This window comes from Hyla sarda, chromosome 6, assembly GCF_029499605.1.
Source record: "Hyla sarda isolate aHylSar1 chromosome 6, aHylSar1.hap1, whole genome shotgun sequence".
In the NCBI taxonomy this organism is placed as follows: domain Eukaryota; kingdom Metazoa; phylum Chordata; class Amphibia; order Anura; family Hylidae; genus Hyla; species Hyla sarda.
Window position 1 is genome coordinate 185,539,887 of NC_079194.1, and position 25,477 is coordinate 185,565,363.

Sequence of the window (25,477 nt, forward strand, 5' to 3'; positions counted from 1 at the left end):
AACCTTGTTATACAGTTAATTCTTGGTATTCATAGTGGTTAAAAAGAATCTGTAACGAGACCATGTAAAGATACTGCCCTTATGATACATCCTGATGTTCTGCTTTCAACCAACAATACAGGGGAGGCTCTATTTTGCATATTGTAGACAGATTCTTTTCTACCGTTTACTATTTTATGTCATGTTATAGGAGAAATTTCAAATCTATTTCCCCTTATGTCTTCTGCAGGATTATGGGTCTGTATGTTTCAATTGTCCTGGTCATTGGCAAGTTTGTGCGCGGTTTCTTCAGCGAGATCTCCCATTCTATCATGTTTGAGGAGCTGCCTTGCGTAGATAAGATTCTTAAGCTTTGTCAGGACATCTATGTGGTTCGTGAACGTGGAGAGCTGGAGTTAGAAGAAGAGCTTTACGCCAAGCTTATCTTTTTATACCGATCACCAGAAACCATGATCAAGTGGACAGTAGAGAAGGATTAAGTATGGAGACACTAAATTGCAAGCTGTTTACTGGATGTAATACATGAATGAAGAGGAATGTGACATGAAGGAGGAGAAGCATGACCTGCTCTCCAGATAGAAAATATTATTTATTTAACTAAACACAGAAAGTCGACACATCCAGTGCAGAGGCAACAGTCTGAGAAGCCTTGGTCAACATTTCCTCAACACTGATGCAGTCTTTTGCTACTGCCGCCACCAAGGAGGTGAAGACTCTAAGTGTGGGATGCTGCCTTATAGCAGCCCTATGACAATCTCTGCCTAGGTCAAGTCTACATCACTAGATCTATATTGCTGCTTAATATTTGGAGGTTCTGAGTCGTACAGAGAGGACCTTGTTGGGGTGAAGTTATTTTTAAGACAAGTTCTTCTAAGACTCATTTTGTATTAAATATTGATTTGGGACTTTTGACCAAAGTTGTAGAATGACTTTTGATAAGAGCTATTTATATACTGTAAAAGTTATTTTATTCACTGTGGAGAATGCCCCGGTGGGTGGCTGCTGTACACTAATGTTTGGAGGGGTCCAGTCTGTGCCTCACATAACTATACACCAAAGAGGACCCTATGATGTGCAATATTACTGAGCAGGATGCCACCCAGGCTCCCGGTTATTTTATATTTTTTTTTGCTTTCTGAACAAAGCCAAAGAAAGTTTTCAGAGTTAGTTGTTTTTTTTTTATTATTAAACATGGCATCTGTGAAAGAAACTACATTTTGTGGTTTGTGTTGGCCATTGAACCCAATGGGGAAATTAAGTCCCTGTTATATGCTGTTTTCAGTATAAAGGTGTTTCTAATATACTTGATAAGGCTGTGGTGCACGGCCAAGTCTATAATAAAGAGCTTCCTTTATTCCCCCGTCTGTAAAATCCACACTCCCTGTTGCAACCACTAAGTGGTGATATTTGGCTTCAGAAAGACCACAAAATCAACCTAGTTTGCATTTATACTGTATTCCCTTTTACAGTTATCCTAATATAGATACGGTATGTTTATCCCAGGCATGTTTACTTTCACTTCCAGTACATGTGATTGGTAGATCTACAGGAAGTCTGTTCAAAGCATCTACTACTACAGTAAAATACAATTTATTATTTTTTTTTTTACATGGCTTCTGATGCAGCTGTCAAGGAAGAATATAATTGGGTTTGCAAGGTATGAATGAGCCTAAACCCCATGCAAACATTAGGGCTGCAGCACTGGTCCTCTCAGACAGCTTATCTGTGGTAGTGTCAGTCTGCTCTCTACCAATCTCATATTGAGGGCCTAGGCTTCCAAAAATTGCATCTTTTGTCACTGTACTGTATTGTGACCATTTTATGTAATTATTTTCCGAGGATTCATTAGTAAAAACACAACTTGGTATCATCAAAATTGTCTAACAAAAAGAAAAAAAATGTGGCCTTGTTTTCCATAGCAACCAATCACTTTCTGTGCAGTTTTCATAAATGAGGACCATTTACCTGTAATGGTTTTTGTGCTACAGAGAACAAAAATATTTTATGTAAACTGCCTTTATTTTATATTAGCACAGAACATGATTAAAGACTAACATTTTCTTATAAATAAGTGTCCAGTTAAAAATAAAGGATGTTAAAAGTATGAAAGTGTTCTTCTGGGCTTTGCTGGGGCCTCCAGAATGTGTAAGATCCTGTCACATATCCCCACAACCATCATCCAGAAGAAATTCCTGGATCTCTCTTCTTATCTCCAACCTACACCAGATATAAAAGAGGAATATAAAATGATGTTAGTTCAATACCCCAAGCATAAGATCCCCTTTTGCTCTTCCACTAAAATAGCATCACTCCCAGCTATAAACTGCAATACAGCCCCACTTGCTAGAATGGGTTAACTTGCCTCCATCTGCCTGGTTAGGCAAATGCTCATTTAGGATACCTACACTAGTGCCACATGCGCTATGCTGCAAAGATCAGTTCTAATCATTTTAATAGGCACTGCACAGGGAGGTCCCGGTCAAAGCCTTAGGAATAAAGTTCTTTCATCTGTCATTAACATAAACTACTGACATGTCGCCCAGACTTGTCAAAAGTTTTTATTGCCCCAGGTCTCAGTCCTGAGAACCATTGCGAGTTATAATCTGGTGAAGTGCATGACAGCACGCTTCACTGCCTGAGAGTTGTCACATCATTATAATAAATAGACTGACTGAGTCTATCAAGGATTTGACAGACAGTCAGGAAGTAAAGCATGCTGCCACACACTTCACCGGATTATAACTACAGATGAGTGAAGTTACAGTGATTCGATTAGTCACAAACTTCTCGGCTCAGCAGTTGCTGACTTTATCCTGCATAAATGAGTTCAGCTTTCAGGTGCTCCGGTGGGCTGGAAAAGGTGGATACAGTCCTAGGAGAGAGAGTGTCTCCAGCCCACCGGAGCACCTGAAAGCTGAACTAATTTATGCAGGCTAAAGTCAGCAACTGCCGAACCGAGAAGTTCGTAACTTCACTCATCTCTAATTATAAGTAGTGATCCCAGTGGGTCTCAGGACTAAGACACGGTGCAATCTAAACTTTAACATGTCTAGATGATCTATTAAAAGGTCTGTTAATGACATTAACACTTTAATGTGTAGATATTCCCTGTAAGGCTGGGTTCACACCACGTTTTGTTAAATATGGCTCCCGTATACGGCTGGGAGGAGGGGGGTGGGGCTTCATCGCGGCGCCCGCACTTAGCCGTATTCGGGAACCGTATTTAATGTATGTCTGAGCCGACCGGAGTGAACCGCAGCCTCCAGTCGGCTGCTTTTTCGTCCGTATGCGGTTTCCCGACCGTAGGCAAAAACGTGGTCGACCATGTTTTTTTGCCTGCGGTTGGGAAACCGCATACGGCCGAAAACTAAACCGACCGGAGGCTGCGGTTCGTTCCGGTCGGCTCATAGACATACATTAAATACGGTTCCCGAATACGGCTGAGTGCGGGCGCCGCGATTAAGCCCTGCCCCCCCTCCTCCCAGCCATTTACGGGAGCCGTATTTAACAAAACGTGGTGTGAACCCAGCCTAACAATGTACAGATTAAACGACATTACGGTATGTTCACACTGTGGAATTCTACGCAGTGAACGTTACCATCAGTGTGAATGGGTCTTCCGTGAGACCTGTTCACACTGAGGAATTTCAGTGGTGGACAATTGCACCGCGGAAATTGTTCCGCACAGAGAATGAATATGTTCAATCTTTGTGCAGAATTCTGCGAGCACTGCATAGCAGTCAATGGTGACAGCGCAGTGCCGCGAGGTCCTACCACCGAACTACTTTCGGCGGTGGCCGCCAGACAGAGTCTCCACTCGCGGAATTCTGCGAGCGGAGATTCTGCAGTGTGAACATACCCTTATTTCTAACGTTTTGTCTTCAAAGAAGCAGCTGCTGGACCTTACCTGCGGCTCCTGTGCCCAGCTTCATTCAGGATGTATGGAGGGAAGGTACTCACAGAAGTCTGCCAATAAAAAATTAACTGGTCAGATGATGATAAAGTAATAAGATACTATTTACTTTAAAGGTGCATTCACACACCGGATCTGCTGCAGATTTGAAGTTGTGGATGTCAATAGCTAAGAATTGCCATTGGCTCCAGGGTGTGTGAATGCACCAAGGGTATGTTTACATTAGACCGACATGCTCCAGATGTAGACTTCCCTGATTTAGGTCATTGGGAATATGTGCAACAACATGGGAACGTGTGGTATTAGGCTATGTTCATATGGCAGAAAATTCTGTAGAAATTAATTTCCCATTCACTTCGATGGAATTTCTGCTGTGTGAATGGAAGTGTATTGACTATAAATGCATGCAGAAATTCTGGCGTGTGAACATAGCCTTACAGTTTTGCTCAATTTATATCAAATGGAACAGAGCTGCAATACCAAGGACAACCTGAAGACAGGAGTGGGGGTGTGATTGGAAAAAAATCATCTGTTTTTCTAGTCTGGTTAACCCCTTAAGGACGCAGGACGTAAATGTACGTCCTGGTGCGGTGGTACTTAACGCACCAGGACGTACATTTACGTCCTAAGCATAACCGCGGGCATCGGAGCGATGCCCGTGTCATGCGCGGCTGATCCCGGCTGCTGATCGCAGCCAGGGACCCGCCGGCAATGGCCGACGCCCGCGATCTCGCGGGCGTCCGCCATTAACCCCTCAGGTGCCGGGATCAATACAGATCCCGGCATCTGCGGCAGTGCGCGATTTGAATGAATGATCGGATCGCCCGCAGCGCTGCTGCGGGGATCCGATCATTCATAAAGCCGCACGGAGGTCCCCTCACCTTCCTCCGTGCGGCTCCCGGCATCTCTTGCTCTGGTCTGTGATCGAGCAGACCAGAGCAGAAGATGACCGAAAACACTGATCTGTTCTATGTCCTATACATAGAACAGATCAGTATTAGCAATCATGGTATTGCTATGAATAGTCCCCTATGGGGACTATTCAAGTGTAAAAAAAAAAAAAAGTGAAAAATCCCCTCCCCCAATAAAAAAGTAGAACGTCAGTTTTTTCCTATTTTACCCCCAAAAAGCGTAAAAAAAAAAAAATTATAGACATATTTGGTATCGCCGCGTGCGTAAATGTCCGAACTATTAAAATAAAATGTTAATGATCCCATACGGTGAACGGCGTGAACGAAAAAAAAAAGCCCCAAATTCCTACTTTTTTAATACATTTTATTAAAAAAATTATAAAAAAATGTATTAAAAGTTTTTTATATGCAAATGTGGTATGAAAAAAAAGTACAGATCATGGCGCAAAAAAATGAGCCCCCATACCGCCGCTTATACGGAAAAATAAAAAAGTTATAGGTCATCAAAATAAAGGGATTATAAACGTACTAATTTGGTTAAAAAGTTTGATTTTTTTTAAGCGCAACAATAATATAAAAGTATGTAATAATGGGTATCATTTTAATCGTATTGACCCTCAGAATAAAGAACACGTCATTTTTAGGGTAAATTGTATGGCGTGAAAACGAAACCTTCCAAAATTAGCAAAATTGCATTTTTTGTTTTAATTTCCCCACAAAAATAGTGTTTTTTGGTTGTGCCATACATTTTATGATATGAGTTATGTCATTACAAAGGACAACTGGTCGCGCAAAAAACAAGCCCTCATACTAGTCTGTGGATGAAAATATAAAAGAGTTATGATTTTTAGAAGGCGAGGAGGAAAAAATGAAAACGTAAAAATTAAATTGTCTGAGTCCTTAAGGCCAAAATGGGCTGAGTCCTTAAGGGGTTAAATGATTTTATAAGCTCATCTAAAACAAACCTCTCATCCGAAATTCTTAAAAAGGGATTTACTATATGATTGACGGTCTATCCACCCGATAGGCCAGGGCTTTGCAAGTTCCAGGTCACCTGGCCTGCCCTTGGTAACCATTAAGACTACAGGCCACAACCAGGGGTTTGACAGATGAGTTGTGGACGTCACAACCTTCCGCGTTGAACAGCCTTGGTTGCAACATGCAGTGGTAGCGGTTCCCAGGGACAGGTGCTTTGGCCACGCCTTCTGACCTGCTTCTCTGCCGACGGAAAATTTCCTCAGCCTGCCTTTGCCATTGTGAGAATTTTCTACAGCCAACAGTTAGTGCCTTGGGGCACATCTGACTAGTCACTCTAGCTCTCTACTATTTGAGCAACCCTAATGGTAGTGTACTGACAGCTCTGTGCCCATGGACCAGCCAGCAGCATTCTTGGCCACGTGGTACAATAGGAAGAAACTGAATGGCACCCGAGACACTGGACGTTCTGTTTCTTCCTATTTGAGTAACCTTGAAAACAGACCCTGAGGCTCCAGAAATTACTTGTGCTGCAGACGCGCCCTTTGACCTCACGGGGCACAGATGGAGGGCGGGAAATTTATTTTCCAGGCTTCCGGTGTGCAGAAGTCAAGGGGTGCAGCACAAGTAACAGATGCCTGTGGATCTGGTGGTCTGTGTGCCTTTGGCGGTGGCAAGGTTCACCTAACAGTATGTATTCCATTTCATGTATATATTTATAATGTGTATATCTCTATCCCTCCCTGAGTGGCAACATCCTCAGTCGCAGCCAGAACATCACACGCTTCACCAAAGAGAAGCAGTTCCAGTCCTCAAAGGTCCGATCTGTTCTGCTCCCCAACGCTTCACTTCCACTCCCTCTCCAAGATGAAAAGGGGTGAACATTGTCCCGATCATTGCGTGCATGCGAAACCACACCCACATGCGATGTCCAACAGCTGCACGATACCGACGTAACATCGGTCATATCATGCAACTATTGGACATCGCATGTGGGCGCACACAAAGTTTGGCCCAAATTATCTCCAAATTTACTTTACTCCTCCTCAGTTCCTGTGCTGATCGCCTGTTTTGCCTCCACTGTCAAAAGAGCAGCGAACACTAAGTGTCCACTGCAGCCAATCCTTGGCCTCGGCAGGACTTAGGAGTATGGGGCGTCATGGACAGGCTACTGATTGGCTGCAGCAGTCACGAGACATCAACCAAAGACATCAGATGCTGAACACTGGAGGTAGAATGGGGGACCAGCGTGGTAACATGATTATGACAGGGGAAGGGGGGGGGGAAATGGATGAGGGGATAGTAATGACTGATACAGGGAAAGATGAGGGGCTACCTTACAATGTCTTGTTGCATAGTGATGTTACATAACATAGGGCTCCCTGGCTCATAACTTTTTTTGCCAGCCCTGGCAATAGCTGATCAGTTGGGTACCAACACCCCTGTCAATCAGCTGTTTGACACCCCACACTACATGGGGCCAGAAGCCCTGTCATTCATTATATAGTGGTAACGCCGGGTAACCGCATCTCAGTTACCATTCGCTGAGCTGCAGTTACCAGACACCAACAATATACAATAAATGGTGCAGGGATTCCAACCCCATTCACTATGTAGTGGGCGAAGCTGAAAAGTTTATTTGCGGTGTTGCCACCCTGCTGATAAGCGATTGATGGCCTATCTTGTAAATAGTCCATCAATCATGGTCCCAGAAAACCCCTTTCATTTTCACTTTTAACACTTAAAATAAGTCCCAAAAAAATGTATGCAAACTTTATACAGAACGGTGGAACGTTTATTGCATCAGGATATGACAAGTTTTACACTGGTGTCATATAGACACAGGTCCTGGCAAGACTGCAGGCTTTGATGATCTGACCGTGCCTGGGACTTGCAGCCATAAGATATTAGTGCTGTGGATACCTTGGAAGGGTTAGAAAACATTTTAGAGGTACCCTTTTACTAGCCAGAAAGAAGGGCGACTGCATTTTGTGGAATATATATATATATATATATATATATATATATATATATATATATATATATAAAATGCACAGACCAAAAGTTTGGACACACCTTCTCATTCAAAGAGTTTTCTTTATTTTCATGACTATGAAAATTGTAGACTCATACTGAAGGCATCAAAACTATGAATTAACACATGTGGAATTATAGACATAACAAAAAAGTGTGAAAGAACTGAAAATATGTCATATTCTAGGTGGAAAGTGTCCCCAAGTGCAGTCACAAAAACGATCAAGAGCTACAAAGAAAGTGTCTCACATGCGGACCTCCCCAGGAAAGGAAGACTGAGAGTCACCTCTGCTGCGGAGGATAAGTTCATCCCAGTCACCAGCCTCAGAAATCGCAGGTTAAAGGGGTACTCCGGTGAAAACCTTTTTTCTTTTAAATCAACTGGTGGCAGAAAGTTAAACATATTTGTAAATCACTTCTATTAAAAAAAATCTTAATCCTTCCTGTACTTATTAGCTGCTGATTACTACAGAGGAAATTCTTTTCTTTTTGGAATGCTCTCTGATGACATCACGAGCACAGTTCTCTCTGCTGACGTTATTATAATAATAATAATGCTTTATTTATTGTTGTCCTTAGTGGGATTTGAACCCAAGTCCCCAGCACTGCAAGGCAGCAGTGCTAACCCCAGAGCCACCATGCTGCCCTTAGCATACATCTGCTATGCACGGTTGCTAAAATGGACAGAGATATCAGCAGTGTTCCAAAAAGTAAGGAATTTCCTCTGTAGTAATCAGCAGCTTATAAGTACTGGAAGGATTAAGATTTTTTAATAGAAGTAATTTAAAAATATGTTTAACTTTCTGCCACCAGTTGATTTAAAAGAAAAAAGGTTTTCACCGGAGTAACCCTTTAACAGCAGCTCAGATTCGAGGCAAGGTCAATGCCACACAGAGTTCTAGCAGCAGACACATCTCTAGAACAACTGTTAAGAGGAGACTGTGTGAATCAGGCCTTCATGGTAGAATATCTGCTAGGAAACCACTGCTAAGGACAGGCAACAAGCAGAGGAGACTTGTTTGGGCTAAAGAACACAAGGAATGGACATTAGACCAGTGGAAATCTGTGCTTTGGTCTGATGAGTCCAAATTTGAGATCTTTGGTTCCAACCACCGTGTCTGTGTGACGCAGAAAAGGTGAACGGATGGACTCTACATGCCTGGTTCCCACCGTGAAGCATGGAGGAGGAAGTGTGAAGGTGTGGGGGTGCTTTGCTGGTGACACTGTTGGGGATTTATTCAAAATTGAAGGCATACTGAAGCAGCATGGCGACCACAGCATCTTGCAGCGGCATGCTATTCCATCCGGTTTGCGTTTAGTTGGACCATCATTTATTTTTCAACAGGACAATGACCCCAAACACACCTCCAGGCTGTGTAAGGGCTATTTGACCAAGAAGGAGAGTGATGGGGTGCTGCGCCAGATGACCTGGCCTCCACAGTCACCAGACCTGAACTCAATGAAGGCAAAAGGGCCAACAAGTGCTAAGCATCTCTGGGAACTCCTTCAAGACTGTTGGAAGACCATTTCAGGTGACTACCTCTTGAATCTCAACAAGAGAATGCCAAGAGTGTGCAAAGCAGTAATCAAAGCAAAAGGTAGCTAGAACCTAGAATATGACATATTTTCACACTTTTTTGTTATGTCTAGAATTCCACATGTGTTACTTCATAGTTTCGATGCCTTCAATGTGAATCTACAATTTTCATAGTCATGAAAATAAAGAAAACTCTGAATGAGAAGTTGTGTCCAAACTTTTGGTCTGTACTGTAGATTTCAGCAGATTGCTGGGGTTATTGTTAAGGAACTGTTCTAACAAAATCAAAAGTCTTGAATGCACCTTTCAACTCTTACTTTCAGTGAAAATTTTAATAGGTCACTAAAAACATTTAGAATATGTTTAAAATATATGGCCAAACTTTGGAGAGTAACAACATAAAATGTTTTAATTCCTGGTTCTGTATGTATGGAAGGGAGGGGAAGTGACATAGCGATCACAACCTGTTACAGTCATCTCTAGTGATGCCAAAAGTCTAATACAGAAATTCTTCTTTTCAGTTTTTATTTTACATTATCACCCACCATCAATCATAGGAAATGTGCAACTTTAAAGGGGTACTCCGCCCCTAGACATCTTATCCCCTATCCAAAGGATAAGGGACAAGATGTCTGATCGTGGGGTCCCTCCGCTGGGGATGACTGGCGATGCAGGGCGGAGGCTCATGACATCACGGCCATGCCTCCTCAATTCAAGTCTATGGGAGGGGGCGTGACGGACATCACGACCCCTCCCATAGACTTGTATTGAGGGGTGTGGCCATTACATCACGAGCAGGGCATGGCAGTGACGTCATGAGTTACCTGCGCTGCACCCAACGCTTTAAACGAACGCCAGGTGCAGCAGGGATATCCCGGGGGTCCCCAGCGGCTAAACCCCCGTGATCAGACATCTTATCCCCCATCCTAGGGATTGCGGATAAGATGTCTAGGGGCAGAGTACCCCTTTAACCCACCACCTCCAGGAAAATCTCATGAAGCAACAGGATACTGTAATATAAAAAACCTCTCTCAAATTTATATTAAGAAAACTAAAGCATTTCCTCTCTAATTTGGAAATAAAGGAAATGAGCTCAGTATTTCTAGAAAATACAGCAGTGCTTGACAGTTTTCAGGATCTTGTCAGGACAAGTTTACATACTCGTGCCACTTCCAGATATGTTGTTGAATCATTTTCCTCAATAATTAAATGACCAAGTCTAATAATTCTGACTTATTTGCTTGATTTGGTTCTCTTTAAACATTTCTGCATACATTTAACCAAAAACTACATTAAATAAAAGTCATGTAGGGTTCAAAAATGTTCAAGCACCACTGTTTGAGAGTTTATTTGTGTTTGTCAAAAGTTTGAAAACTGTCCTGACAAAATCCTGAAAAGGTTCTAGTGTATTTGGAAACAGACCGGTATCTTATAATTAGGGTAAATATTAGGAGTCCTAATATTAGAAAGCTGGGAATGAGCTTTTGAATCCTAAAGAAATCTATAAACATGTACACACTTTATTCTAGCCAATACTTACCATATCCTTGACAGTCACTCTGCAGCTGTAGCATAACAAAGGAATGAGGTCTTGTGTCCTGGGAACACTAGCAGTGACAGAACAGGAAGAGATATAGTGGTAAATACATATATGTACAGTGGTGTGGTCATGCATATTGGATAGACTCTGAAAAGAAAACATTCACCTGGTAGAACAAGAAGATGATCTTTCAGAACACTGTCCACTATTGCAACATTGCTCCACGGGGTCTCTTGTGGCTTCTACATTGTTCTTTAGCCTCTGAGATAGATTCTGAGATACTTGTGTAGCACAAAAGGCAGAGGCTTCACCTGTCACAAGAACAGAAAACATATACAGTGGTCCCTCAAGTTACAATATTAATCGGTTCCAGGACGACCATTGTATGTTTAAACCATTGTATGTTGAGACCATAACTCTATGGAAACCTGGTAATTGGTTCTGAAGCCACAAAATGTCATCCAAAAATAGGAAAAATAGTGAGGATTAAAGAAAAATAAGAAGATAACAAATATAGATAAAACAAGTCCTTACATATTACAGTAAGAAAGATCTGCTGGGAGCTGTAATCACTGTCTATGTCAGTATTTCCCAACCAGGGCACCTCCAGCTGTTGCAAAACTACAACTCCCAGCATGCCCGGACAGCCGTTGGCACAGTGTCCCAAATGGAGCCAATCTTACATGGGTGTCCAGAGGAGCAACTAATCCTGGCACAGGTAAGGAGTAGTACAGGACATGTAGTTCCTCCCTGTACTGTAGTGGGCGCTACCAGACAGCCAGTCAGTGCATGCACTTCAGTAATACAGGTGATTTACCAGTAAAATGCCCATTCTGATTGGTAAATTCCTCCAGTCGTGACACATTTCACAGATCTGGACTGTCTGTATATTGTATGTTGAGTCTGGTTTCAAGTTACAATGGTCCAGAAAAAAACATTGCATGTTGAAACTATTGTATGTTGAGGGATCACTGTATAAAAAGGATTGACATAGAAACCACTTTCACTGCCACAAGGTTCTTCAAGGACAAAATCAGAGGAGCAGGGAGAAGTTCTGTTCCCTTATCCGGGTCTTGTATAAGAAATGGGACAGAAGATAAACACAACCATGTTCCTCACCAACATGTGTGTCCAGATTGCACATGCAGAGAAGACATTTTTCTTGCTGGATGTTCTCTTCTGCACTTTCTGCCCTTGAAATATTTAGTTTCTCACTGGTCCTAAAATAGAAATCGCATAGATTATACAGACATATACATCTCTATTGTTTCTATATGGTGAACACTGGTGTTAGGAGTTGATGAATTTGTATAAATGCTACAGCAACCACCTCAAATATAGTTTTCATTTTTCTAAATAGAATTTACAATCTGACAGGATGCTTGAGGATCGATTCAGTATCGCCAAGTGAAAAATCGCGCAAATCGATTTTTTCTTACATCCCTAGTTTTGATCAATCATAAAGCTCCTTCAATGGGATAGGATGGGGCGGTATCCATGGATTTAAAGCAACCCAGTTTGAATTCATGAACATATCTTGTATACACCATAGGTATCTCCGGTGATAATACCATTTCAATTTCATTCCAATCTTTATAGAAATATTTTGGTGTAAAATTGGTTTAAAGGGGGGACTTTGACATCATAAGAATGGAGAGAAGTCAAATTGAAGCCAAATGTGAATTTACATGATCGACGCACATCCATATAGAAAATGTAGCTGGAGCTAGGTGTTCGAGAATGAAGGTAAAAAGATAAACCATGATATGATATTACAGGCATGTTTTGGGGAAATGCATATTTGATTCACTGCATCATTTGCATATGTAAAGATATATCTTGCTCTCTTAGGAGGGAACCTGTATTGGGGGGTATATTTTTATGTTAAACATAAAACCAGTTGGAGAACATTTAAAAAAAAAACATTCTGAAAAAAAAATGATAATTCTATATATTTTGTATAAAAGATATTCACCTGTACATGGTGCTGACTGTGGATGGAAAGTCTGCCTGCAGCTTGGTAATGAAAGCCTCAGAGAGGTGCTGAATGCTGCTGTTTTCAGGAGCCTAGGACCAATATATATATATTGATTTCCATCAAACCTGAAATGCTGTCTAGTCTGACTACCATGGCATTTGTTTTTAATTAAATATTTTTATTGGCAGTTTTTTCAATAATACAAACATTTGGACCCACAACAGGGATGGCCCAATCCCCCCCTGTCCATCTCCAAGATCTCCCCCCACTGGCCATCCTCAATAAGGTCAATGGACCGCTCCCATTTCTCTTTACTGTTAGGATGTTGTTTCTAAACAATGGTTCGTAATGAAAGATATAAAGCAGATGAGGAGGACTCTGTAGCAATCTGGGCCACCACCAAATTCTGGCTTCCAGATCATCTTTATAAGATTAACCCTGAAAAAGACCGACAAGGACAGCTAAACCAACGGCTCCAATTTCCTCTGAAACTTAGAAAGTAGTGGGGTCAGATTCATCCGCTCAGACACCCTGGTCGATACTACAAGCACTTACGATTCCTGTACCACCTCCAACCCCATCCTATCTAACTGGGGCCCATCCCCAGACATTGGCAGCAGAACGGATTTGGAGCAGTTAATAGTCAAGCTAGAGAACTGACCAAACTCTGTGATTACGGACATAGCTACAGGTAACGAAGCAACGCAGAACCCAAGAACAAAAGAGCATCGTCAGCATAGAGGGCAACCTTCTCCTCCGACTCCACCCTACCGAAACCCACGCACTCCAGGGTGAGCACGCAATGCCACAGCCAACAGCTATCACCAAAGCAAATAACGAGAAAGCGGCCATCCCTGCCTCATCCCCCTGCCAGTGAAAAGGGATCTGACAGCCATTAACCCTCAACCATTCAACACTATCAAATGCCTTACTGGCATCAAGGGAGCAAACCACTCGGTCAGCGGGATTATCTACGGGCAGTTAGAGATTAAGATACAGCCTACGTATAGTCATTGCTGTGGAACGGTTGGGCATAAATCCAGATTGGTCAGTTTGTATTAGGGAGGTGATCACCTTAGAGAAACAATACTTTAGCTAAAATCGTGACATCTGTGGGGTGCAAAGAGAGAGGGTGGTACAAGTCAGACATCAGCAGATATTTCCCGGGCAAAATAACAACTACAATGGCCTCCAACATGGTAGATGCCCAGAACTAAAGGCATCTCTGAAGACCTCCAGTAGCTGGAGTAAAAGTAAGTCTCCAAACAGTTTGTATATTTCCATCGACAAGCCGTCCGAGCCCTGAGCCTTGCCATTAGCCATGGATTGCACCGCCAACTCCAGCTCCCCCAGATCCAAGGGGCTATCAAGATATGATCTATCTAATCCAGAAAGAACTGGAAACGTACGCTCATCTAAATAAGCTGTCAGTATCTCAAGGAGATAGGAAACATGAGAGGAATACAACGTACTATAAAACTCCTGAAATACCAGCAAAATATCAGAAGTATCAGAAACCACCTCATCCCGAGAGGAGCGGATCGCTGCAATAATAGAGGGACCGTCCTGGGAATTAGCCATCAAAGCCAAAACTAGTTTTAGTCTTTAACCTGCTAACTGTCTGAATAAGGGACACCCTAAGACAGACCTTCATAGGATCCCAAAAAACATTTCAAAACCCCGGTAGCAGTAAAACAACAATATTTAGATATTGCTGAGGAGTCTAAAGATGAATCAATACAGGTTAACCAGAAGGTATTAAAGGAGATGTCCAGTGCTCACTTTTCTTACTGTATCCGTTCCGGGCTGAAAAATAAAAGAAAACACATTTTCTCTTACCTGCCTAGGCTTCCCCGGTGCTCCAGTACAGGCATTCGGTCCCCGGGCTGTATTCTTTTTACTTCCTGTTAGCCCGGCACGTCACATGGAGCTTCAACCTATCACCGGCCGCAGCGATGTCCCGCCTCGGCCAGTGATAGGTTGAAGCTCCATGTGACGTGCCGGGCTAACAGGAAGTAAAAAGAATACAGCCGGGGACCGAACACCTGTACCGGAGCACCGGGGGAGCCTAGGCAGGTAAGAGAAAGCTTATTTTCTTTTTTTTTTTGCAGCCCTGAACAGATACAATAAGAAAAGTGAGCACTGGACATGTCCTTTAAGAGACCACAGGTGAGGCCCAGAGGGAAGTAAACTACCCATCACAAAGCTATGAAACAAAGGAGAGTGGTCAGAAGGGGTTCTTGGAAGGTACTGTACAGAATGGAGACCACCCAGCACTGATCCAGAAGCCAGGGTCAACTCAATTCAGGAAAACGCGTCATAAGAGCGAGAGTGACAAGAATACTACGGCTCTCCCGGATGGTACACTCGCTACAGATCAACAAGACCAATATAAGACACCAAGTCCCTGAATCGTGAACCCAGGCCTTCCCTTAAAGAATCATCTGCACCACGTTTGTCCCAATAACAATGAGGAATATTGTTAAAATCTCCAAGGACTACCATGGCATTTTAATAAAAGCAAAAAATGCTAAAGCAATTTAGCATCCTAAGCCCATCTCTAGGATACGTTAGTCTGACCTTGGTTTCCTGACCATCAGAAGAAACTACCCTGCAACCTTAAAGGGGTGGTCTGGTGAAAAACAACTTACCCCCTTATTCTGACCGCAGGGATCCCCTACAATCTCGTGAATAGGACTCTGCTTTCAGAGGAGTGCTGCAGATGGCATGCACTCCATTCATTTCTAATACAGCACTCGGGTCTTTTAGGCACTCCCATAGAAAATGAATGGAGTGTGTGCCATCTGCAGCATGCTTTCCTTTTAGAGAGCTGGGTCTCGTTCAGGAGACCCAGCAGTCGGACCGCCCCCAACCCCCCATGATCAGACATTTATGAATAGGGCATGAGTTATTTTTTTACCAGACCACCCCATTAACTCCCAACCAGCTTTCAGGAGAAGCCACCATGCATTGTTAGATACACTATTCCTGTGATCTTAGTTTTTACTGTTAAAAAACAACAAAAGCTACCTTATCTGTACCTTAGTTTCCATTGTGGGTATGAAAACTGACTCTACATGGAAAAGCCGGTTATAGAAGGAAATTTCTTTCAGTGAATATTCCCGCATGGGGCGGACAATAACAACATCTCCATAGCGATCATCAGAGAAACCCTGCCAACATAAGAATATAATAATACTGTCATAACATATTGCAAGCAGTTGCATTCCACTGACATAGTTTGCAGAACATGTGACACTTTTGCATGGCTACAAAATAAATATTCTCACCGTATCCAATGGTAGAAATGCCCCACGTCCTAATGATATGTTTGCAAGCAGACGAACCGCGAGACGCGTGCAGCTTTCACCGCTCATAACCTTGGAATATCCAAACATACGCACAACATGTAGGATAAGGTGACGCCTACAGGAATGGCATGCAGGATAAAGAGGACAGGTTACCATCAAGCCAGAAAGGATGAACAATATAGTCAAAATCCAGCCAAAAATATGGAGATATGTCAGAAATGCAGATGAGAAAATCAAACTGGTCCATAAGTTTGGGCAAACACTGATGTTTAGAAGAAGAAAAAAAGATCCTTTGCTTAGAATGTTTCCACTGATATATATGGGGCGATACTTTACAGTTTTAAAAATCACAGACTCTTCTGTCTCAGATATATCAGATCAGTATTCAATCCAGTTAACCAAGCAGGCGGAGCAACTATGTGGTGGTACGGAAGAAAGAAAGAAGCTTGCACCCCATACTGTTAGTATACTAAATAAATACTAGAGCTTTACAAATTACATTGTCATTGGGAGAACCCTGGCAGTGTGTAGAGCTGGGCGGTATGACCAAATATGTGTATCACAGTATTTTTGTAACTTATGGCGGTTCCATGGTATATAACCGTATTTCTTTCACCCCCCCCCCCCCCAAATCATGTGACCCGCCAGCGCTGTTCTGCTCCCCCCCCAATAAATTGTCATCCCAGCGGGGTACTACTCACATATGTCACCCACAAGCACTGCCCTCCTCCTCTTTGTTGCGGGCCGCCAGCGATGGAATTCTATACTGTACACCAGTGGTCTTCAACCTGCGGACCTCCAGATGTTGCAAAACTACAATCCCAGCATGCCCGGACAGCCAACGGCTGTCCGGGCATGCTGGGAGTTGTAGTTTTGCAACAGCTGGAGGGCCGCAAGTTTGAGACCACTGCTGTATGCTGTATCCCTATGCCCGGGCTGCAAAAGATAAAGAAAATAAACTTTAAATTACCTACGTAGGCCTCACGCTGTTCCTTGGGACTGGAATGTCGGACAGCCGTCAGCAGCGATGTCCCGCCCCGGCCATTGATAGGTTAAACTGTCACTGTCATGTAAGAAGCCGGCCAGAGCTCCTTACATGACAGTGGGCTCAGCCTATCACTGGCCGGGGCGGGACATCACTGCAGCCGGTGATAGGCTGACGGCTGTCCGACATTCCAGTCCCAAGGAACAGCGTGAGGCCGACGTAGGTAAGTTAAAGTTTATTTTCTTTATCTTTTGCAGCCCGGGCATAGGTATACAGCGTACAGCAGTGGTCTCAAACCTGGGGACCTCCAGCTGTTGCAAAACTACAACTCCCAGCATGTCCGGACAGCCGTTGGCTGTTTGGGCATGCTGGGAGATGTAGTTTTGCAACATCTGGAGGTCCGCAGGTTTGAGACCACTGGCGTACGGTATAGAATTCCAGTGCCGGTGGCCCGCAACAAAGAGGGCAGTGCTTGTGGGTGACATATGTGAGTAGTACCCCGCTGGGCTGATAATTAATTGGGGTGGGGGGGGGGGTAGCAGAACAGCGCTGGCGGGTAACATATGATTAGTTCCCCGATGTGGGGACAGTGCAGCGCTGGACTGATAATTCATTCATTCCCAAGGGGGAGGGGCCCAACCGGTATTGCGGTATGGGAAAAATTCATATTGTGCAGCACAAAAATTTCGGTATTCGGTATGAACCGGTATACCGCCCAGCCCTAGCAGTGTGTATGTATGTATGTATATATATATATATATATATATATATATATATATATATATATATATGTGATCTAATTTATGATTATCACTGCAGCTAGTAATGACAGTAAGGAGTCATTTATGGTGCACAGGCATTAGATGATCTAGAAGAAATCAAAGTACGCAGCTCACCGGAGACACTGCAGTAGCTCCAGTTTGGCAGTGAGAGTCCTGGCTGAGTTGAATATCTCCATCAGTGCAGTGGTGAGCTCTGCAGGAGGACAGCTGTATTTGCTGCCATTAGCCAAAGTGTCAGTAACACAAAGCTGTGCCAGCTCATAAGCAGTAACTGATAGCTCATCCTGTTGATGTGCCCTCTGCTGTTCCAGAAAGCTGTTCACTGCCTGCTTGTAATTCAATGCATGTTCAGAGTTCCCTGGAAGAGCTGACTGTAGAACAGATCGTGGTAGAGTGAAAACCTGCAGTTAAATAAAATGGGAAATCAGAGAAAATATTTTAAATATGACGCAGTATTCCACTAACATTACTAGGGTAAGAAGTATTCCACCCTTCATAAAATGCTGGCAGAGACTGTCTGTCATGCTACACTCCCTCACAACATTGTTCAACCTAACACAAGGGTCTATCAGTTTTTCTTTCCTCTAAAACCGCTGTACAGAGCAACCAAGATAAAAAATGGCTGTGCAAAAGTGTATGGCACCCATAAATTAATTTTAATTGCATATGAAAAAAAAAAACTCTTCAGATTTTTGCACATTTTGTTATGCGGCCTTGTGTTACAATACCCTATAATGAGAAGGTGAAAAATGAATTTTTAAAATTTTGGCAAAAAGGAAATGTAAAAAGGAATTATTATTAACTTTTAATAAAAAAGGGAATACTAACATTCCACATGGACATAAGTATTCAGACCCTTTCCTATGACACTTGAATTTTAGCTCTGGGGCCTTTCAGATCACTTGATTATGTAATGAGAATGGATTAGGTGAAGGCATAGCAGAGAGTTCGGGTACGTTCATACGTGCATATCTTTGCTGCAGATTTCTTACTGTATATATTGCTGCCACGCTTAGGGAAAATCATTCACACGGGCAAATATATATTTGTGGGTTTCCCGTTGCAGGTTTGAAAGAAGGCGGGCTCTTTGCAGCAGATTTTCGGATGCAGAATTTCCACTGCGCAAAATTCGCCGAAGACCCTATTGACTTTAATGAGGTTTGTGGCGGATTTTCTGCATCGGAAGTTCCGCAGCCTAAAATCTGCTGCTGACAGCTGCGGAGAGCCGCCCCCTTTCAAACATGCAGTGGGAAACCTGCAAAATAAATCCGCTCCTGTGAATGAAAAAGAAGATTTTTTTGTAATCTCTCTCGTAGCCTTCATTAGGGGACACAGGATACCATGGGTATATGCTCTTGCCACTAGGAAGCGCTGACACTATGAAAAAAAAGGTCGGCTCCTCCCGGGCAGGATATACCTGCCCACTGGAAGTGACGTAATCAGTTTTGTCACAAAGCAGTAGGAGAAGCCAACCAAGAGATATGTCCGAAGGACTCTAGAAGGAATCCCGGATAAGAACCGGAAAAGTCTATACAGACAACAATTAAGAAATGGGTGGGTGCTGTGTCCCCCCCAATGAAAGCTACGAGAAAGAGATTTTACCGAGAGTACAAAATAAATAAATAAATAAATAAAAATATTATTTTCTCGTTCGCTTCATTGAGGGACACAGGATACCATGGGACGTCTGGGGTGGCAAATAACAACCGCCAGAGAAGGGAACACAGTCCGAAGACTGAACCCTGTCCGCCTTAAAGGCTCACTGGTGAGACCCTTGGCCGTGAGATAACTTTAGCCCGGAGATGGGCCAGGAACCGATAGAGACCGACAGTCCGCTTAAAGACATGAAAAGGTGGTTTCGGAGGCCCGATGGGCTGTAACCATCCTGGAAGGAGGGAGGAAACAAACTCCAAGGAAACTAAGGAACCAGACAGAGGGACTAGCCTGGCTGGTAAACACAGTGAAAAAGGTGAGCGACAAGAGAACCCCATACAGCCGATTGAAGAGAACATGGCAAGAAAACGCCAGGGAGCAACATACGCCTGGAAGAAGGCGAACGGGGAAATTGGAGACCAGAAACTGCTGGAAAAAAAGGAAGAGAGACTCAGTATGACACAGAGCCTGAACAGCGGTAAAAAGCGCAAAGGTCCATAAAAAGTCAAATTGGCCAGACTGGCGCAATCCAGCTGGCCTGAACACCCTCCGCCCCAGGAGTACATGGACCCCGAAGGAGAAGGAAAGTAGACTGGTCTGACAAGGACCTGAGCGCCCCGAGAAGAGTATCCCGGAATACCAGATGCAATAGTAGGCAGTGAGCACAGAAACATAGCCGGCCAAACCTCCCCCAGATTGCTATTAGCAGAACAGGGACCCAGTTAGATACCCCACCTATGAACAAGGGAAGGGAGAGGGCTCTATATTGGCAGTTCCCCATTGGGGGGAGAACAAAGAGGCAGTCACAGAGAACTCTGGCATAGTCTGTGCCTTGCCCCCTGATCACTGCACCCCCAGTGGAAGGGGGGATTATTAAGGTTACGCCAGGTACCATATGAGCATGCTAAACACCACCCTACGGTAATGGGTGAACATACTGGATGACAATAGTAACCCCAGGAACTCTGCGACAACATACAAAGGTATGGAGAAGCTGTCTGAGTTCATGGAGGGAGCTGAACCTAGGACACTCATGTGGGCAAAGATGTTACTACGAATGCAAGTAAGGTGCATACGTATCATCATAAAGCAGTAGGAGGTATGTCCACAATGGGATGAAACCTTGGACCCTCCAAACAAAAACCAGATGCCGTATGCACTGAGCAATCCTGACTCACGACTAAAGGCATTAGGGGCTGTGGAACACACCGTGTCGCCCTATCAGACCCCAATCCAGCACAGAGGTGGCCAGCCGCAGCAGAAGTGCTGAAATGAGACCACATGGAGGCCCAACGTACACCCCACTGAAAAGGGGGAAGGTGGGCACAATACGTTCAGAGTCCACAGGATATGTAGGGACCCAGAGACTGTTACCTCACAATGGTAGTGGGGAACCAGGACTGCAGCCACGCAAAACAGCAGACATAGACCAGGTGGCCAGCAGAAGAGGAAACAGATGGAGCACCTACTGGTGTGCCAGAACGATGCAGGTAGCAGACCAACGTTACACCTTCTGTAAAAGGGAACAGTGATCGCTGCTGGTTCTGCGAAGTTCTAACAAACCAGCAGAAAATGCCCACATCCTACGGCTTAGACGGCATACCATATAGGGCACCAGAGCCGTAGACACAGATGACTGATGTAGGATGCACGTGGTGCAAGAAACCATACAGACACAGTCTGGCTTACTGATAGAAGGTACGCTGAACACACAGAGTCACCTCCTCGGAACCGCACACTGAAAGTAGGCTACCGGACTTCAGCCATGGGGGTGGCAGGTATGGGGTAGGTGACCTGGTAGATCAGGAATCCGTGCAGCCGACCGTCTGGCGTACTGGCATAGGAATTCCTGGAACACATAAGGGCATTCATCCAGACACCTCGATACCAGAACCTCAGCTGCGGTATGGCAGGAATGCAGTGGGTGACCTGGTAGAGTCAGAGCCTATGCAGACAACCAGGTACCGGAACTACTGCCGTGGGTTCGGCAAGAATGTGGTAGGTGACCCGGGGGAGTGGTAAGCCATGCAGACCACGGTCTGGCTGCCTGGTATAGGGTCCTATGAACACACATGTCCATTCCTGCAGGCACCTCACACTGAAGGAGGGGCACTGTACTGCGGCCGTGAGTGCGGCAGATATATACGATGGATGGCGTAGTGCTATAGGACACCATGCCGACCAATGGCTAGCTAACTGGCATAGGGCACAGTGAACATGCAGGGACACCCATCTAGACACCTCACAATAGTGGTGAGGTACAGGATACTTCAACCATGTATGCAGCAGCCTCGTGATGTGAGACCAGCAGCTGAGGAACCATGCAGACCACTGTCTGGCTTACTGGTATAGGGTCCATAGCATATACTGGAGACCACACAGACCACTGTCTAGCTAATTGGAATAGAGAACATGCACACGCAGGGTCACTCCTTCGGAAACCTCACACAAGTAGTGGGGTAGCGGAAATTCAGCTGCGGATTTGAGGGAGCTCCCAGAGGGAGCTCATTGGTAGGAATAAAACCAGGAGCTGTGAGACATATTACAACCACAAGGGGGCAATCATATTCACACACACACATCATAATATATTATATATATATATATATATATATATATATATATACACACACACACACACACCTATTTAAATATATATGTTATTTTTTTTTTTTATTCCAATGCTGCAAGGTCAAGGAGAAAGATCCATGCTGACAACAGTGTAAGCTGTTCGGCTCCTCCCCATGCACTTCCCCTGCTGCCGGAAAGTGCATGTCGGGACCCTTGTGGCGCACGCACAGCAGCAGGGGACCAGCAGGAGGGGACAGAAATCAGACCCCCGTTCCCGTTCTGCAGAAGAGGGGAGGGGACAGACATGCGAATGGTGATTGGTGGTGGGAGAAACCACACAGACCATGGTCTGGCTTATTGGTATATAGTGGCCATTGCACCCACAAACCTGGCCCAACCATGGGGTACTGGAACTCTAGCCACAGGCGCAGCATACATGTAATGGTCGGTGGAGGCGGAAACCAAATTGAATGTTTTTTTTTTTTAACACCCTCCTGGGAATGAGATGCCACGTGGCAGACTCTGCTGGAGATTAAAATGAAGGCAGTGTGGTGGCGGAAGAAGGCTCCGGCATGGAGGAGGGGATAGCTCAAAAGGGACCACCAGCTTCTGCTAGAAAAGCATGGGCACCAGTTGGGACACCCCATTGGGGGTCTGCCTTTGTATGGAGGGACTGGAATCGGCTGCGGGTGCAGGAGACACGGAATGCCCGCTAACGTTAGGGAAAAACAGTCATGGAATGTATGCCCAGGATTTGCCAAGGGAACATGTTTCCTTGGTAATGACCCACCAACCAGGTCGCATAAGTTCCCCCAAGAGAGAATGGAGGGATAGAAGCAAATGAAGTCCCAAAGCAGAGGGAAGGACCATAACACTATCCCCAAGGGAGTAACCCATGTATTGGCCCGTGGACAGGGATCCTAGATAAAGCCAAAGGGGCCGATAAGAGAAGAGACTGCAGGGAAGCAGTTTATAAAATTGCCACCAGAGGGAGCTCATTGGTAGGAATAAAACCAAGAGCTGTAAGACATATTACAACCACAAGGGGGCAATAATCATATTCACACACATATTTATACATATCTATCTATCTATTTATCTATCTACATACACACACCTATTTTAAATATTTTTTTATTTTATTTTTTATTCCAAGGCTGCAAGGCCAAGAAGGAGAAAGATCCGTGCTGACAACAGTGTCAGCTGTTTGGCTCCTCCCCATGCACTCCCCACTTGCCCTGCTACCGGAAAGCGGGAGGGGACAGAAATCAGACCCCCGTTCCCGATCTGTGGAAGAGGGGAGGGGACAGAAATGAGAGCCATGTTTCTGCGCTGCGGAAGAGAGGAGAGGTGGAGCTATGTGCCCACTCCCCATCAGCCAAAATGGCTGCCGGCTGGGAGGGGAAATCACCCCTTAGTTCCTGCGCTGCGGTAGAGGGTAAGTAGGGCGGTGATATGCGAGCAATAATGGCCGCCGGCTTAAGTGTAAGGGCCAACGGCGGAAGCAGCAGGGGTAGAGACAAGCGCAGGAGGATGCTGCCTGAGAGAGCGCAGGGGGGTGCCGTAATGGGCCGGCGGCTGCACAGTGAGCATAAGCGGTGTGCTGATGTATGCAGCGGGTAAGAGAAGCAGAAAGGATTAAACTGAGGCAGTCTGCCATCCCTCCAGCAGAGTATCCGCAAGTAAGGTGCCAGAGAATGCATAGAGGAGCTGAGAACAGGTAACCCCATACAAAAGCAGTGTCACAATAAAGGACTTAGTCCCTCAACTCCTTGAGACCTGGACCACCACCATTCAGGTTTGGCCTTTCAGGGGGAGATATACTTACCCAAAAATTGCAGATACTCACGTTGAAGTCTTCAGCCAGCTTATGGCCACGCTGCATCATGCCAAGCTGCCAAAGCGAGGAGAGCAGAGGCAGTGGGGGAACCTGGACCCAGAGTATAATCTCCAGGTGCTGGCCGTTGGCGAGAAGGGGTTAACGGTCCATACACTAATGCACCATGCCCCTTTGTCGCATGTGGGAGATCAGGTAGTGCCAAGCTCCTGTCGCCCAACCTAGAAAAATAACAAAAGGGAAAAAACCTAACTAGATGTACTTAACTAGAAAATAATAAAATAAAAGACCAGGTCTGGAGAGCTCTCAGACCTGTGTCTGCCTCCTACTGACACCAGCTTAAACTGATTACCTCACTTCCAGTGGGCGGGTATATCCTGCCAGGGAGGAGCAGACTTTTTTTTCCCTAGTGTCAGCGCCTCCTAGTGGCAAGAGCATATACCCATGGTATTCTGTGTCATCGTCCCCCCCCCCCCCAATGAAGCGGCCAAGAGAGGGGCTTTTTTTGGCTCAATACATCAGATGTTAGAACAAGCAAAGTTTGGTAAGGTGTCGTATTCTATTTAGGGTTGTTGATCGCACTTTCAGATTCTGCTTGTACTTGAACAGCAAAAATCCCCTAAATCCAGGTGTACAAACCTTGTGGCATCCCTAAGAAGACTGGAGGCTGTAGTTGCTGCCAAAGGTGTTTCAACTAAGTACTGAGTTAAGATTTCTAACATCCTGTTTTCACTTTGTCATGACAGGGTATTGAGTGTAAGCCACAACAAAATGTAAAAAAAAAGCCAAAAGACTTTCCGAATGCAGGTTACTGATCTAGTAATCACACACATGCACCTCACGTCTTACCTGCTCCAAGGGCACAATGTGAAAAGGAAAATTGGTTTTCTGCAAAACTCTGCAAATTTCAGAGACATTCTGTTCCCTCTGCTCCCAACTCTGACCACACACTGCACCTTCTGTAATAAAACAGAGCAATAAAACAGTCATTGCAAAAGGAATACAAGCATTAGTAACAGACGACTCCCAGCAAAGAGGAGATCCACAATATAGTGGCAAAGCACCAAGATTCCTTACCTAGCACCACATTTCACTAATAACTGACATAGATTTATGTAAAACAATGTAAAGGTTAACATGTTTCTCAAATTCTTCTCACCATCAATAAACAAGATGCTGGGTATGAAACGTAACTTTTTAGGAGCATCACGGCCCAAACCCTGAAAAACACAAACCAAAAGTGAAAAGGGTCACTCCAGTCATAATATTATGAGACTGCAAATCTTCACCTATTGTAAAAGTCGTTCAATGACCTAAAACAACCCACACACAAAAAAGAATAAGTGAAGGAAGAGAGAAGGGTACATATACTAAATAGCAGTAATGCAACTCATTTTTCATTAGCCGAAAATAGTGCTTTTGTAATTTTGCCAAAAGGAAAATGCCGGCC

At 44.4% G+C, this 25,477-nt stretch overlaps 2 protein-coding genes across 7 annotated transcripts in view; one reads left to right on the top strand and one right to left on the bottom strand.

Annotated features, from left to right (window-relative positions):
- Positions 1-479, top strand: part of PIEZO1 (piezo type mechanosensitive ion channel component 1) — a 279,916-nt gene extending 279,437 nt beyond the window's left edge. For all 4 annotated transcript variants that reach the window (XM_056526058.1, XM_056526056.1, XM_056526057.1 and 1 more), the window contains one exon: positions 230-479. In XM_056526058.1, coding sequence (XP_056382033.1) covers positions 230-479 — 250 coding nt within the window. The remainder of the gene's footprint in view (positions 1-229) is intronic.
- Positions 480-2,078: 1,599 nt separating this feature from the next.
- Positions 2,079-25,477, bottom strand: part of CTU2 (cytosolic thiouridylase subunit 2) — a 30,943-nt gene continuing 7,544 nt past the window's right edge. For 2 of the 3 annotated variants that reach the window (XM_056526068.1, XM_056526066.1), the window contains exons 5-15: positions 25,187-25,247; positions 24,877-24,986; positions 18,081-18,367; positions 16,179-16,314; positions 15,930-16,061; positions 12,886-12,977; positions 12,030-12,130; positions 11,077-11,221; positions 10,911-10,977; positions 3,908-3,966; positions 2,079-2,217 (exon numbers count right to left, since the gene is read on the bottom strand). In XM_056526068.1, the coding sequence (XP_056382043.1) occupies positions 2,157-2,217; positions 3,908-3,966; positions 10,911-10,977; positions 11,077-11,221; positions 12,030-12,130; positions 12,886-12,977; positions 15,930-16,061; positions 16,179-16,314; positions 18,081-18,367; positions 24,877-24,986; positions 25,187-25,247 (1,251 nt within the window). In that variant the 3' untranslated portion in view covers positions 2,079-2,156. The remainder of the gene's footprint in view (positions 2,218-3,907; positions 3,967-10,910; positions 10,978-11,076; positions 11,222-12,029; positions 12,131-12,885; positions 12,978-15,929; positions 16,062-16,178; positions 16,315-18,080; positions 18,368-24,876; positions 24,987-25,186; positions 25,248-25,477) is intronic. The other variant, XM_056526067.1, reaches the window with a different exon arrangement.